The sequence below is a fragment of the Salvia hispanica genome, chromosome 1 (assembly GCF_023119035.1).
Source record: "Salvia hispanica cultivar TCC Black 2014 chromosome 1, UniMelb_Shisp_WGS_1.0, whole genome shotgun sequence".
NCBI lineage: Eukaryota > Viridiplantae > Streptophyta > Magnoliopsida > Lamiales > Lamiaceae > Salvia > Salvia hispanica.
This window is the reverse complement of record NC_062965.1, coordinates 35,681,758-35,696,768: the sequence shown is the minus strand read 5'-3', so window position 1 is coordinate 35,696,768 and position 15,011 is coordinate 35,681,758. Positions and strand designations below refer to the sequence as shown.

The window sequence follows — 15,011 nt, the reverse complement described above, 5'->3', positions numbered from 1 at the left end:
TGACACGTGTTATGTGTTAATGACTTAAATCTAAACTAGTAGCCAACTCTAAAAAAAAGAGAGAGGAGATGTCATGGAAAAAAAACGGAGGAAGAGGAGAGAATCGACCTCCATATCTCACACATCGGCAAGTTACAAGTAGGCTCCTTAATTCCGAGGTTAAGGTTGTTTTCCTGTCAAGCGAGCAACGTATCACGACTATGGTAATAAATTAAGGCACAATTCCTTTGCTGGGGAAGGAGAAACCATCGGCCATAGCTGCTCCAACTCTCAAGCTTATCTTACTACATTTCTTTTAGCATTTTTGGTGAATCGAAATTTTAATTGGTGAAATAATGCAGAGTTGAGGTAGACCTTTGATCCTAGTCTATTTATATGACCCAAAATTGATTTAATATTAAGTTTAGAAATCTGAAAGTTTTATGCATCTCATGTTTGCCTGTGTGGTGATTAAATTCTTAAAATTGTTGTAGGATATATGATCATAATATGTGTCGTCATGTTTTCATAATTATTTTTCAAGTTGATGAAATTATACTATTATAATTATAGGGTATGGATTGAAAATATTAGCCTTAAGAGATAAGGTGTTATAATATGATTAAATGGTTGAAGTAGCTACGGATATACATTCTAGGTTGTGAATAAACATAAATTTCTTACTGTGATCTGATGACGTATAAATATGAAACAAACTATGGGGAACTAATATGAGATAAGGGAAATCGTTTTTGTTCGAATAATCGTGATATCAAATGGTGACATCACTTATTCGATGGATTTCTTTATCGAGTAAGGGGTGTTACATGCCATGTGGCAATCATAAAAAATTCGCAAAGGTAAATTTACACGGACTGCAACATCCAATACGCTAGACTGCAAATTGTTGTAGATTGTTGTCTAGTGTTTATACTATTGCAGTCTAGCATATATAATATTGTAGTCTAGCATGGTGTCACAGTATCATTTTAAGAGTGTTGTCATTTTAACGCACCCCTATGTATATATATAATTATATACTACTATAAGTTTCAATATTTTAAATATATATTAATAACTTATTAAAATTTCATTATACTTATTATCAACTAAGTTTAATACTAACAATTTGTAAATCACTAAATTTTAATGCTATAGATATAGATTTTGATTAAAATTCAACCATATCTTGTTATAAATTTATATATATTTATAGGATTGTGATCAATTAAGATTTTTTATGCTAATTGAGAAATGAGATGCAATATCAGCCACTCATTTTTATTAAATGAGTATTAATGAGTGGTCCAGATTTTTCCACATGAAAAATATCTTTAGATTAATTAATTATGAAAGGGTAGAATGGTAATATCATGGGAAATTTTATTCAATAAATATTTTTTTTAATTTTTAATTTTAATTTTTTATTAATTTTTTATATTTTTTATTTTTTTAAATTTTTATTTTTCAACTACATATACAATTCATGTCAACTACACACATATAATGTCAACTATGTGTACAATCCATGTCAACCACACACACAATTCATGTCAACTACACACATATAATGTCAATTATGTGTACAATCCATGTCAACTACATATACAATTCATGTTAACTACACAATATAATGTCAACTACATGTACAATTCATATCAAATAGTATTTATTGAATAAAGTTGTTGACATTTGATGTGTAGTTGACATGAATTGTATATGTAGTTGAAAAAAAAAATTAAAAAAAAAATGGAAAAAAAATAATAATAAAAAAATTAAAAAAAAATTAATAAAATTACAATTATGCCCCTCTGTTGACATAAACTACATGCTGTTGACATTTCACAAATATTCTGGATGAGTGGCTGAGATTGCATCTCAATTCTCAATTAGGTTGATAAATCTCAACTTAACAAGACCCTATATTTATATAATATATATTTAATTATATATGCTACAGTAAAACAGCTGGACCAGTGGTTGAATCAGTCCGACCAGTTGAACGGTGAACTAGTAATTTCACTGGTTCGCTTACCGGTCCGATTTTTAAAACATTGGTTTCTTGTACATCATGACAAAAATAACACTAGGGAGTACCAAATATGTGATTTTTGAGTCACAGAGGGTATCTTTAGAAATTTCAATTAAATATTACTACCAAACATGTAATTTTTTCCCCTTTCTTCTTTCCTTTTTCTTTTTAGTATCTATTTCCTTTTCTTTCCTTTTTCTTCCTTTTCTTCTTTGTTTAGTATTTTATACAAACGCCTAATTAACATTCATAATATAAATAATATCAAAACACCTAATTAGATTAATTATTTAAACTAATCAAATCAATTGAATATTTTTAATTTAAATATTTCTTATCATTTTATGAGTAAAACACCAAATAAAAAATATTCATTCATTTTTTATCGTTATAAATATAATTCATAATTTTAAATTTTATTAAGACTATATTAATTAATTTTAAATAAATAATAATAATAATAATAATAATAATCATCGTTATTGCATAATTTAATATTATATGATTTATATTTCAAATAAATATATTATAATTATCTCTCTGTTCTACAATAATTATTTAATTATAAGTTATTAATATTATAATAGTAATTAAATACAATTAAACCTACAATTATAATTAACTATGAGTCATGATTTAAATTATATTATAAAAATAGTTAAATATTAATTTATAGCATCATATAATAATAGTAGAGAAGAGAAAGATAGAGAAGATATATATATCTCCTATTTTTGTGTATGCAAAAAATGTCCTTCATGGAAAAAATGTGTAAATGTGGTTTTTAGGGAATATTTTGGGGTGAAAATTAGCATTAGACACAAAAAATGTGATTATTAGGTACCAAAAACGATATTAAACAAAAGACCAGGTACCATTATTGTGCCAAAATGAAACATGGTACTCCCTTCGTCCGATCAAAGATGTCACATTTTCCTTTTTAGTTTGTCCCACAAAAGATGTCACATTTCCCTTTTTTGGAAAAAGTTCTCTCTCACGTGAATATAAAAATTATATTTTCTCTCTACATTTAATACACAAAACAAAATCTCTTAAAATCTCGTGTTGTCCCCACAAATGTGACATCTTTTGTGGGACAGAGGGGGTACTATTTATATAGTTAACTCCTTTTATTTAATTCCAGGTCTACGAGAAACGCATGAAACTCTTCTTTCACTGAACTGATCGTGAGTCTAAAAGCAATAGAAGAAGAAGCAGGCAGATGAAGGAAGCATGAAGCTCATGCATCTCTCACAAAACTGGAAATTTTAAAAAGAACTCCACAATTTGGAAAACTCTATCGTAGATCTCTCCAAAAGTAGAAATTCTCTCTTGATAGTCTAGTCTACTCAGGTGATGAGGTTCGTTCCTCTCATAGTTACGTAGAGCAACGATAACTAGTGATTATAAGTCAAAAGCAAATTCTGTAAAATTAATTAACGTAATTGCAGACGAAGAAGTGAGAGAAGTGTTGGCTGAGAGAGGAAAATGGGAGGGTGGGGCCGGTGGGGGTTGGTTTTGAATTGTGTGATAAAGATTAGTTCTCCCTCCGTCCCACAGAGATTGTCTTATTTTGATCGGATACCAGTTTTAAGAAATATAACGAAAAATGAGTTGAAAAAGTTAGTGAAACGTGAGTCCTACTTTTATGTATTTGTTTTATAATAAAATGTGGATAGTAATGAATTAGTGGAATATGAGGTCCACTACCAAAAATGGTAAAAAGTGAAATGGGACAAATTTTGTGGGACGGTCGGAAATGAAAAAATGGAACAATCTTTATGGGACGGAAGGAGTAATCATTTAAAATCTGAGAGGGATCCAGGAATTCAGTTAAGTAGGGACAAAAATAAAAATTTAAAAATATGAGGCCTTTGTATCTAATGAGTTGGACTCATTCCCCACTAATAATACTATAATTATTTTTTCTCTCTACCTCTCTCTTATTTTACTAATTTTGCATTAAAACCCGTGTCGAACCCAAAGTGCATATTCTTTGGAGACAAAGGGAGTATATAATATATTTTCTGTCTCATTAAAAATGAAACATTTTCTTTTTGAATTGTCTCATTATAATGAAACGTTTTCAAAAATGAAAACTAACTTTATCTTTATTTTTTTTCATCTCTGTTACTTTATTTTTATCATACTCTATTTTTAACTCACAAAACAAAACTACATCAAATGCTGTGTTGATTCCCAAATGTTTTATATTTAATTGGATGAATAGAGTATAAAATTAAAACTATTGTTATGGTCTTTAATTTGACGTACGTGTGTATTGAAAATTCGTTTTACGAAAAAAATCAGTGAATATAAAGAGATGAAAGATAATAAAAAAAATAGGGGGAATAAGAAGAAAAGATAGATAAATGAAATATAAAGATTTAAATATTAAAAAGATGATATAGTAAATGATAAAATTGCTGGAAAACAGTGCTAAAATATATCTAATTTGATTATTGTGTCTGTCCAAAAACTTCTAGTTATTAAATTAGTCTACAATCATGAGATGGTATATACAATATTCTAAGTTAGAAAAGGTTAATATACAAAATTGGAAGGAAAAATTATACAAATGTCAGATGTATAATCATGTAAAAACTAAATAACAATTCACATAATCAGGATTCATAAATCGTAACTATGGTCCATGTATATACTACTACCAATTTCTTGGTTATATCCTACTATTGTGTGAAAACACAATTACAATTTTGAAAAAAAATACTAAACGCTGTAATCAATCCTAAATTTTAAACTATAATAATAATAATTTTTGGTGGATTATCTTCTTCAGAGCAACAACCTTTGCCAAATCATAAAGAATAAAGAATAAAGATCAAACTTTAGTGCTAAACATACAATAAAATATAATTTTAATCAAAAACATTCATTTTTTAAAAAATCTGTAACAAATAGAATCTTTGTCATGATGGACCTTTTTTCAAGGTTGTTTTAAAAAACTAACGTGTATAAATATGTATTTCAAAAGGTGAATGTTTTAGACTAAAATGTCATTTCTTTTTGCGTTAATGTGACAAAATTTTGGACTTATACTCTTAACTGAATCTTCTTCAATCAGGATCTGTAATTATGTGGAAACAACAATAACGAATTTTGGTGGATAATCTTCCCATTTTCCATACAAGCCATATAAACACTATAATTTCTTATCTCTACAACAGCCCTTCGTTTCTCCCTCTCTCTCATCATGGATTTATTGATAACGAGGTTTTAACACTTCGATTTTTGGTGTGGTCGCTTTTAACCTAAAAAAGTTTGGAACTTTTCCATTGGGAGGCAAAATGATTTGATGCCCGAATCCATACCATTGGTGGGTTCTGAATATCGTAGCATTAATTAGTGATTTGAATCTCAAAAAGGGGGAAAAAAAGGTGATTTGATTTTGTTGTCGATGGGCGCTATAGATGGAGTGAATGCTAGGGGTTGTGTTGAGCTAGGGTTTGAGGAAGAGCCTGAGATTTTGGCAATTGAAGAAGCCGTGAGAGTTTTGTTGCAGGGCGTTTGTGATGATTCAAATCGTGAAGGTGTGAGGAAAACTCCTCTTCGCGTGGCTAAGGCTCTCAGGGAAGGGACTCGAGGTGATTTCCTTAATTTATTAGTTTTTGATGAAATGGAGATTAGAGTGATTTGATCAATTTGTGGTGTGTTTGGAGATAGTGAAATTTGATTAGGCTGATGTTGTTGAATCAAGAATAAAATGTTGTTTTCCAGTGCGAATATGTTTTTGAATTGATAGGCCTTGAGTTGCTTTGTGCTTTTAATTGTGTAACATTAGTTTGAAGAAGCTTAGGAATGTAGAGAAGAAGATAATAGGGACAGTTCATTGCACAAACAAGATGTTCACTTGTTTCGTGTTGATGATTATACAGTTGCGGTTGCGGTTGAGAAGAATTAGTTTTATTTGTGTTTTGAGATTTGGCTGGATATACTCTGAACTCCCTACGTTTTGTATGTAATCTGCAGCATTTTTCATTCAGTTTAGTCTGATGCTTGCATTTGTCTCCAGTGTGTATAGAAGTTTTAACACACTTGTATTGGTTGTTGTGGAGTTATGAAATTGACGAGAACCGTGTTTGTTGCTTAAGGAAGAGGGATTGTAGCTTTATGCTCGTCATAACATTTTGATCCGTTGATGTACATCCAGGTTATAAGCAAAAGGTGAAGGACATTGTGAGTGGCGCGTTATTTCCTGAAGCCGGGTTGGAAAATAGGGCCGGTCATGCTGGTGGAACGGGTGGGCTTGTAGTAGTTCGAGATCTTGATCTCTTCTCGCGTTGTGAGTCTTGCTTGCTTCCATTTCAGATTAAGTGTCATGTAGGCTATGTCCCATCTGGCCATAGAGTCGTAGGCCTAAGCAAGCTGTCTCGAGTAGCTGAAGTCTTTGCTAAACGCCTTCAAGATCCACAGCGATTAGCCAACGAGATTTGTGAGGCATTGCAGCATGGTTTCGGACCAACAGGAGTCGCTGTTGTCCTCCAATGTTCCCATATCAATTTTCCCAGTTCCGAGTCAGCCCTCTCCGATCCAAACCACAAGGGGTGGGTGAAAATGTTGGCCAAGTCGGGCACTGGTGTCTTTCACGATGATATGACGGATGTTTGGACTGATTTCCTCAGTCTTCTGAGATTCCGAGGGATAAACATTGAGGATGCTCATTCAAGTGGATCAGACAACAAATCTTGGTGCCCGTCTCATTCTTGTTCTAAGACGGGGGTGCCTGATTCAGCAATGCTTCGTTCAGTAGCTTCGATTCTTTGTTCACTGGGAGAGGACGTCCCTCTGAGGAAAGAACTTCAAGAAACTCCTGCTCGCTTTGTCAAGTGGCTGATGAGCTTCAAAGATTCTCGTTTGGACTTGAAACTGAATGGATTCGTCCAAAACAAGAGGGACTTCAGGTGCAACGGCGAGCACCTCCGTTGTGAGCTGAATCTCTCATTCTGGTCACAGTGTGAGCACCATCTGCTTCCCTTCCATGGCATTGTGCACGTAGGTTATTACAGCTCAGACGAGCTCAACCCTGTCCAGAGATCTGTCCTGCAGTCGATTGTACATTTCTATGGGTTCAAGCTTCAGGTGCAGGAGAGGCTAACGAGGCAGATAGCAGAAACGGTTTCTTCGTTCTTGGGGGAAGATGTAATGGTAGTAGTGGAAGCTAGTCATACTTGTATGATTTCTCGAGGGATCGAGAAGTGTGGAAGCCGCACTGCCACCGTTGCTGTTCTTGGTCGATTCTCCATGGATGCCTCAGCAAGAGGCAAGTTTCTGGAGATCATCCCCGACACCGGGGCTGGTGAAGGTTGATCTTTACTCCGGTGGTGAAGATGCCATTGAAGTTGCAATAAGAAGTGAGACTTTGTTGGGGCCAAATATTACCATGTCAAGTCTTTCATATTCATTTCATTGTCTTATTTGAAAGAGTTGGGGAAGGGGGAGCAGTGAGGATTAAATTGGAAACCTCTCCATTTTATATAGAAAAAAGTTGTAATAGTATTTCATTTCATTAATGTGATAATAATTTCTTGTTTTGTACACAAGCTTGGGTTTAAATATATGTCTACTCTCCTGTGTTTATAGAAGATTGAATTGAGTGGAACAGCACTTGGGTATATAGTAGTATACGATCATTGATTCCTCTATGAAATTTAATTTAAAATAAAGATGATTATAATATTGTATGAAAAGAGATAGTACAGTCGTTTACAGATAAAGATGGCATTGATAAACAAAAATTACAGCTACATTACAGAATATGTAAACTGTACACAGCAAATCACTATAGCAAACCTCACACACAAACACATTCTTCAAGCACCGTTTACTTATTACCTTTGTCACAACACTGAGGATCACCTTCATCTCTACGGCTCGACGACGATCTTTCCAGTAGCGTGGCCTTCGATGCACTTTGCCCAGGCAGCTCCGGCGTCGCTCAATGGGTGCTTGCAGTCGATCACCACCTTCAGCTTCCCCTGTTTCACCAACTCCGCGAGGAACACCAGGTTCTCCCCCTTGACGGAAGCGAAGAATGGCACCAGTTTTTTCTTTGACATCGTGATCTTCTTCACGGCGAAGGTCCACATGGCGCTCGCCCCAGGCGAGAGGTCGAGCACCTTTCCGGTCCGGCTCAGGTTCGGCTCGAACACCGACCACGGGACGGGAGGCGCGCATTGAATCACCGCGTCGTACTTCTTGCCCGACGGGCTCTTGAGGGCAGCACCCTCTGGGGTCTTGTAGTCGAGCACCTCGTCCGCCCCGAGGCTCCTCACAAAGTCGACGTTGCGGGCTCCACATGTAGCGGTGACGTGCGCGTTCGCCAATTTCGCCAGCTGGACGGCGAAGTGGCCGACGCCGCCGGAGGCGGCAGTGATGAGGATATTCTTCTGGGGGCCGCTGCCATCGAACTTGAGCCCTGCCGCTATGAGGATCCCGTGAGCAGTCGCGCCGGCAGCAGGGAGGCATGCTCCTTCAGCAGCTGATACTTCAACAGGCCTAAGAACTGTTACATCTGCCTTAGCCACACAATATTCTGCTAAACCACCTCCCAACTGTTTTATCGAGATTCAAAACCACAATCAAAGAAAATCCATAGAAAAAGATGCAAGATAGAACAACAATCACCTCCATAAATCTGAAAATTCTAAATAGCTGTATATCTAAATGAAATTTGATCTCCGACTAGAAGGCCGGAGATCAAATGTAAGAGAAACAACTCAAACACTTACACCGACGTTCAAGCCAGCAATGACTTTATCACCAGGTTTGAAGTTTTCTACTCCGGGGCCGACCTCCACAACTTCTCCAGCTACATCGTGACCTGTTTCGAGATGGATATTATAAGAAACAGCATACACAACGCAAGGTTGAGTGAATGGCCCAAAGCAAAGATTCGAATAGCTTGTCCACAGTCATGTCATGCCCCCTCAAATAAGAATAATTACAACAAGCTCGAACTAATGAATAGAAGTATCAATTAACAAAGGATCTGCCAGTGCTGAACACAGAAGAAGACATAACATATGAATGAGGAACAACCGAACAATGATTTACATGCACGGGAAAGAGGGTCTGCAAACACATGATGCAATTACTCCTCTACTAACTGGCTGAAATTTGTTAAGAACAAGTGAAACACCTAATGCATGTTTTCCATTAGTAGCCAACCTTGCTTTTTTTTTTTTCACCCAACTTAATATAATCTGTCATTTAGATTGACGCAGCAAATTCTTATTGGAAGCTAATCCCAAACTGCTTCCAGCTAATGCAACTCAGATTTAAGAGATGACTAATCATCGAGAAGATTCTTCAAGTCTTAGTTTAAGCCAATATCAGAAGTTAACAAGGTGGAAATAGAACATGCAGTAAGCTTACAAGGAATAAAAGGAAACTTCTTGGGCATAAAGGGGCGAAGCACGCCTTTCTGAATTTTCCAATCAATTGGATTTAATGCTGTGGCTTCCACCTTCAGCACGACTTCACCCTTACTCGGGCTAGGAACTGGAACTTCAACTTGCTGCAATAACATAACCATTATGAATCAAGCTCAATTGGCATAGCCTCAAAGTTTACTTTCTACTATTGAACGCGTCTCTCTATTTTCAGGCATCAATAAAAAGTCTACTACTTAGTTCACAAAATGGAGTATATTCTGGTCCAAACTTGTTCCTTAATACAAAAAGTAGATCAACATAAATTTACTTTCTATAAGTATTAAATGTCTATTTATGGAGATCATATACAATTATGACTTGTTCACAAAATAAATTTTGATCCTCCTAACCAGCCCTTAATAAGCGGAGTATATTCTAGATCATCCATCCTTGAAGGTGTAGAAGAGAGGCAACAACTTGATCATCAAATTAGTTAGTTTATTCATTTATTCCTATCATTTGGTTAATTTTTATCCAAACAAGTGAACAAAGTAGCTCTAAAAAAAAAAAAAAAAGTAGCTCTAAAATAGACTAAGAACCCCCAAAAATCAAGGAAAAAAGGCAAATCTACACAAACAACTGCGATCACAGACACAGAAACGAAAACTCAAAACTAATCACAGCCATTAAAACTATACAAAAAACTTGGTCAACGAAAATTGAGCTTCTATAACTCCGAATAAAATCATAGTAGAAGCGAGAGATACTAAAAAAAAGAGGCGATCGAATGGAGTTACCTTCAAAGCAGCAGTTCCGCCGCCGTAACTGCCGTACTGAACCGCGCGCATGAGCTTTCCCGCCATACTTATTTTACAACGCACCGGAATTGGTGATGAAAATTTCTATTGAAATCTAGTCTTCACCTCTCTGTGAGATATAAGTAGAATAATTTGACGATGGTTACTGATTTGCCAGATTTTTAATATTTTTTTTTTCATTTGAAACATCACTCTCCCTTATATAAATAAATGAAAATCTAGTTGACTATTATTGCAGTATTTGATAAACTTCTCATTAATTTTATGTTTATATTATTATATGTCTTCTCTTCCTTCTTAATCAACATGCTATTTTTTTTTTTTTGACAAAAAGCTAATTTAGTCCGAGTACAAAGTAAATAGATTTAAATTAAATTTATTATTTGTAAGTTTATTGTTACATATTTTAAAGTAAAAAATGATACTTATCACAAATAATAAAACCTATATTAGTTTATTACTACATTAAAATACCATATATTACTTAAATTATCAATAGTCGTGTACATGGATATTATTGGAGTATATAAATATATTGAATATATACATATTTTGACCGTAAACTATTCAAAGACTAAATTTATGGCCGCTTCTTTTGACGATTGAAAAGTTGCGTCGAATTCTTAATGAGTTTTTTAGGATTTGGTCGAAGTATCTAGAAGATTATTTATAAAAGAGTATTACTATTGTTAATGCTAAAGTTCCAGGAACACGATATTTTTAATGGTTTTGTAAGTCATAGTAGCAAGATTAGCGCGTATTGACAAAGACTAAGATTTTTATTACCTTATTTTTTTCAATTTCGTCAAACATGTACTGTATATATATATTTTTTAATCTATTATTGTTGATTGTTGATTGTTGACATCATATATTTATACTGATTAATCTAATATATCCACCGAAAATTCCCAACTTTGACTATTGTATCCATATTCTTACAAAAATCATCAGTTTTAACTTTTAACTGACACGCATTCAACTCGTACCAACATAAAAAAGGTAACCTCCATTTACTAGTAAGTATCATTATTTTATAGGAATTAAATATCACTACGTATAGTTATGTTATTCAAACTTGAAAAAAATTTACAAACCATATGATGATAAACTCAGTACTTCAATATAACTGATAGTTAACACGTGGTGTAATGATCAATATGTTGGAAATTTGAGTTTTTATATTATTAATCTATATATAATTCAATGAAAATTAATATTTGGGTTAAAATATACTACCTCCGATTAAAATGATTCAATGAAAATTAATACTATTTGGGTTAAAATATACGCATTTTAGAAAAATCTTAATAATAAATAGTTAAAGTGGAGAAAATATAAAATGAGAGAAAGAATAATATAGAAAAGATTTTTATTTTTAGAAAAATGATACTTTTCTACATAGTTAAAGTGAAAAAAATATAAAGTAAGAGAAAGAATAATGTAGATAATATGTTTCTCAATATTCTTCTATATTACTTTACATTTTTTTTATTAATTACTTTATAATATAATTTAATTTTTTAAAAATGAGTACAAATAGAAAGCTTGCTTATAATGAGATGAAGAAAGTATATTTTATATGTCAAACAGATACTATTGTATCATAAAACCGATATACTAGTTTTCAATTTTCAGAATTTCCGTTTCAACAAAATTCTCAATGAATCATTCCCTAAGATGAAGAAAGTATATTTTACATGTCAACGGATACTATTCTATAATAAAACTGACCTGTATATATGAATTCAATATCGGTTGGTATTTTATATATTATCTTCTAGATACTTCAACCAAATTCTACAATTCCCATTAGATATATGTTCGTATATCGGTCAGAATAAGTTGTTTTATATATTATCTTCTACACTTTAATTAAATTCTATAATTCTCATTCCAAGTTCTTCGACATTTCTTGTAAAAAATGGCGGCCATAAATATATTCATATAGAGTTTGTATACATACACTATAATATAAATAAAATAAAATTAATTAAATCAAAAGAAAAATAAAAGTAAGGATGAATCATAGTACTATAAAACAAACACGTGGTCTCGTTATCATACTGCCGACATATATCTCACATAGAGGTGAAGACTGAAGACAATATATCAAAACAAAATTTTCTACACCAATTTAGCAATTTAGGTGTGTGTGTGTAAAATAACTAAAGTATGGCGGGAAAGCTCATGCGCGCGGTTCAGTACTTCAGTTACGGCGGCGGAACTGCTGCTTTGAAGGTTAACTCCATCCGATTGCCTCTTTTTTTCAGTATCTCTCGTTTCTATGATTTAATTAAGCTCAATTTTTGTTGACGGAGGTTTTTTTATAATTAGATTTAATTAGTTTGAGTTTTCATTTTTGTTCACTTGTTTGGATAAAATTTAACCAAATGATAAATATGAATGGATAAACTAACTAATTTGATGATCGAGATGCTGCATCTCTCCAACACCTTCAAGGTCGAATGATCTAGAATATACTCCACTTATTAAGGCTCGAAATTGGGGGAATGATAAAAATTGGGCCAGATCAAATTTATTTTTATAGTACTACTTCTGGCCACGAAAAATAGGACACTTTGTGAATGTTACGGGTTTTTAATGTAGAATTGGTAAAGTAAGAGAGAAGGGAAAAAAAAAGTAAGAGGGAAGTAGTGTTAGTGGAATGTGGGGTGCTTATCAGTAAGAGAAAAAAGAGAAAAAAGTAAAAGAGAATTGTTGAAAACTTTCGTTTTTTGAATGTGCCCTATTTGTACAATTTTGGACCAGTGGAATCACAATTGTATATGATCTCCTCCATAAATAGATATTTAATACTTTAGAAAGTAAATTTTGTATAGTTGAGCTTGATTGATAATGGTTATGTATGTTACTGCAGCAAGTTGAAGTCCCAGTTCCTAGTGCAAGTAAGGGTGAAGTCCTGGTGAAGGTGGAAGCCACAACCTTAAATCCTATTGATTGGAAACTTCAGAAAGGCGCGCTTCGTCCCTTTATGCCTAAGAAGTTTCCTTACATTCCTGGTAAGACTTTCGGCAAAGTATACTACAATATGCTCTACATCTTCAAATCTTTTTTCACTGGAAGATCCCTTGATAGTTTGCATTGCTTGATTTTCCAAACTCTGTAAAAAGCATAATGTGTTGATCAAAGGGAGATTTACCTCTGTGTGGGCTGGATTGTAGTTCTGACAAAGGTTAATGTGGATCCAGGAGAGTAGTGGAGTATTAGTTAACACCCTGGTTAAGGAGATATTGTGTCCGTGCAAACGTATTTGTTAAACGTTAACTTGTTGATTGTCGAATATACTACACCTGTTTGTTCATTGAAATTATTCGTTAGTTCGAGCTTGTTGCAATTGTTCTTCTTTGAGGGGGCATGGCATGACTGTGGAAAAGCTATTCGAATCTTTGCTTTGTTCATTCACTCAACCTTGCGTTGTGTATGCTGTTTGTTATATTACTGCCTGCAACTTTATAATTTGTAATACTATCTGTTTCTGATATTTTCTTCATTTTTTTCTCGAAACAGCTATTGAAGTAGCTGGAGGAGTTGTGGAGGTCGGCCCCGGAGTAGAAAACTTCAAACCTGGTGATAAAGTCATTGCTGCCTTGGATGTCGGTGTAAGTGTATTGAGTTGTTTCTCCTACATTTGATCTTCGGCGTTCTAGTCGGAGATCGAATATTATTTAGGTATACATCTCTCTAGAATTTGCAGATTTATGGAGGTGATTGTTGTTCTATCTTGCATCTCTTTCTATGGATTTTCTTTGATTGTGGTTGTAAATCTTGATAAAACAGACAGGAGGTGGTTTAGCAGAATATTGTGTGGCTAAAGCAGATGTAACAGTTATTAGGCCTGCTGAAGTATCGGCTGCTGAAGGAGCATGCCTCCCTGGCGCCGGCTTGACTGCTCACGGGGCCCTCACATCAGCGGGGCTCAAGTTCGATGGCAGTGGCCCCCAGAAGAACATCCTCGTCACTGCAGCCTCCGGTGGCGTCGGCCACTTGGCTGTCCAGCTGGCGAAACTGGGGAACACGCACGTCACCGCCACATGTGGAGCCCGCAACCTCGACCTTGTGAGGAGCCTCGGAGCGGACGAGGTGCTCGACTACAAGACCCCAGAGGGTGCAGCCCTCAAGAGCCCGTCGGGCAAGAAGTACGACGCGGTGATCCAATGCGCGCCTCCCGTCCCGTGGTCGGTGTTCGAGCCGAACCTGAGCCCGACTGGGAAGGTGATCGAGCTCTCGCCTGGAGCGAGCACCATGTGGACCTTCGCCGTGCAGAAGCTCACGATGTCGAAGAAAAAACTGGTGCCATACTTCAATTCCGTCAAGGCGGAGAACCTGGTGTTCCTCGCGGAGTTGGTGAAGCAGGGGAAGCTGAAGGTGGTGACCGACTGCAAGCACCCATTGAGCGACGCCGGAGCTGCTTGGGCAAAGTGCATTGACGGTCACGCTACCGGAAAGATCGTCGTCGAGCCGTAGATAGAGGCGATCCTCAGTGTTGTGGCAAAGGTGATAAGAAAACGATCTCTTGTTTGAAAAATGTCTTATTTTGTTATTTCGGGGTGTCAGCTATTTAAAGTTCATTTACTTCTGTTCCGTTTTAGGTAAATGGAGTTCATTATTCAACTAAATCATTACACTTAAAAATTTTTGCTTTACATTTTTTTCTTTTGAGACATTCACATCCAACCAATACATACTTTCCAAATCAACATTTTCAATAAGATTATTCTTTTCGTCACAAGGAAGATGACCCAGTGTTATAAGATTTTATGTAGT

The 15,011-nt window shown here is 34.8% G+C and overlaps 3 protein-coding genes across 3 annotated transcripts; 2 read left to right on the top strand and 1 right to left on the bottom strand.

Moving 5' to 3' along the window:
• Nucleotides 1-5,107: 5,107 nt before the first annotated feature.
• On the top strand, nucleotides 5,108-7,644 carry LOC125211919 (GTP cyclohydrolase 1-like). The gene is made up of 2 exons (XM_048111884.1): nucleotides 5,108-5,616; nucleotides 6,183-7,644. The coding sequence occupies exons 1-2, from the start codon at nucleotides 5,430-5,432 to the stop codon at nucleotides 7,337-7,339; spliced, it is 1,344 nt and encodes a 447-aa protein (XP_047967841.1). The 5' UTR covers nucleotides 5,108-5,429; the 3' UTR covers nucleotides 7,340-7,644.
• Nucleotides 7,645-7,679: 35 nt separating this feature from the next.
• LOC125211928 (chloroplast envelope quinone oxidoreductase homolog) lies at nucleotides 7,680-10,387 on the bottom strand. The gene is made up of 4 exons (XM_048111896.1): nucleotides 10,203-10,387; nucleotides 9,407-9,548; nucleotides 8,761-8,852; nucleotides 7,680-8,583 (listed from the first exon to the last, which is right to left on the bottom strand). The coding sequence occupies exons 1-4, from the start codon at nucleotides 10,266-10,268 to the stop codon at nucleotides 7,897-7,899; spliced, it is 987 nt and encodes a 328-aa protein (XP_047967853.1). The 5' UTR covers nucleotides 10,269-10,387; the 3' UTR covers nucleotides 7,680-7,896.
• Nucleotides 10,388-12,290: 1,903 nt separating this feature from the next.
• LOC125201572 (chloroplast envelope quinone oxidoreductase homolog) lies at nucleotides 12,291-14,787 on the top strand. Its single transcript, XM_048099744.1, has 4 exons — nucleotides 12,291-12,464; nucleotides 13,105-13,246; nucleotides 13,755-13,846; nucleotides 14,025-14,787. Exons 1-4 carry the CDS (start codon nucleotides 12,399-12,401, stop codon nucleotides 14,709-14,711), a joined length of 987 nt encoding a protein of 328 aa, XP_047955701.1. The 5' UTR covers nucleotides 12,291-12,398; the 3' UTR covers nucleotides 14,712-14,787.
• The last annotated feature ends 224 nt before the right edge of the window (nucleotides 14,788-15,011 follow it).

Excerpts from the sequence above, each read along its gene's own strand:
- LOC125211919 (XM_048111884.1), top strand. The coding sequence starts at position 5,430 with ATGGGCGCTATAGATGGAGTGAATGCTAGGGGTTGTGTTGAGCTAGGG. Across the intron at positions 5,617-6,182 it reads TCTCAGGGAAGGGACTCGAG|GTTATAAGCAAAAGGTGAAG; the intron begins GTGATTTCCTTA and ends ATGTACATCCAG.
- LOC125211928 (XM_048111896.1), bottom strand. The coding sequence starts at position 10,268 with ATGGCGGGAAAGCTCATGCGCGCGGTTCAGTACGGCAGTTACGGCGGC. Across the intron at positions 9,549-10,202 it reads GCGGAACTGCTGCTTTGAAG|CAAGTTGAAGTTCCAGTTCC; the intron begins GTAACTCCATTC and ends ATGTTATTGCAG. Across the intron at positions 8,584-8,760 it reads TTGCTGGCTTGAACGTCGGT|TTGGGAGGTGGTTTAGCAGA; the intron begins GTAAGTGTTTGA and ends TCGATAAAACAG.
- LOC125201572 (XM_048099744.1), top strand. The coding sequence starts at position 12,399 with ATGGCGGGAAAGCTCATGCGCGCGGTTCAGTACTTCAGTTACGGCGGC. Across the intron at positions 13,247-13,754 it reads GAAGTTTCCTTACATTCCTG|CTATTGAAGTAGCTGGAGGA; the intron begins GTAAGACTTTCG and ends TTCTCGAAACAG. Across the intron at positions 13,847-14,024 it reads TTGCTGCCTTGGATGTCGGT|ACAGGAGGTGGTTTAGCAGA; the intron begins GTAAGTGTATTG and ends TTGATAAAACAG.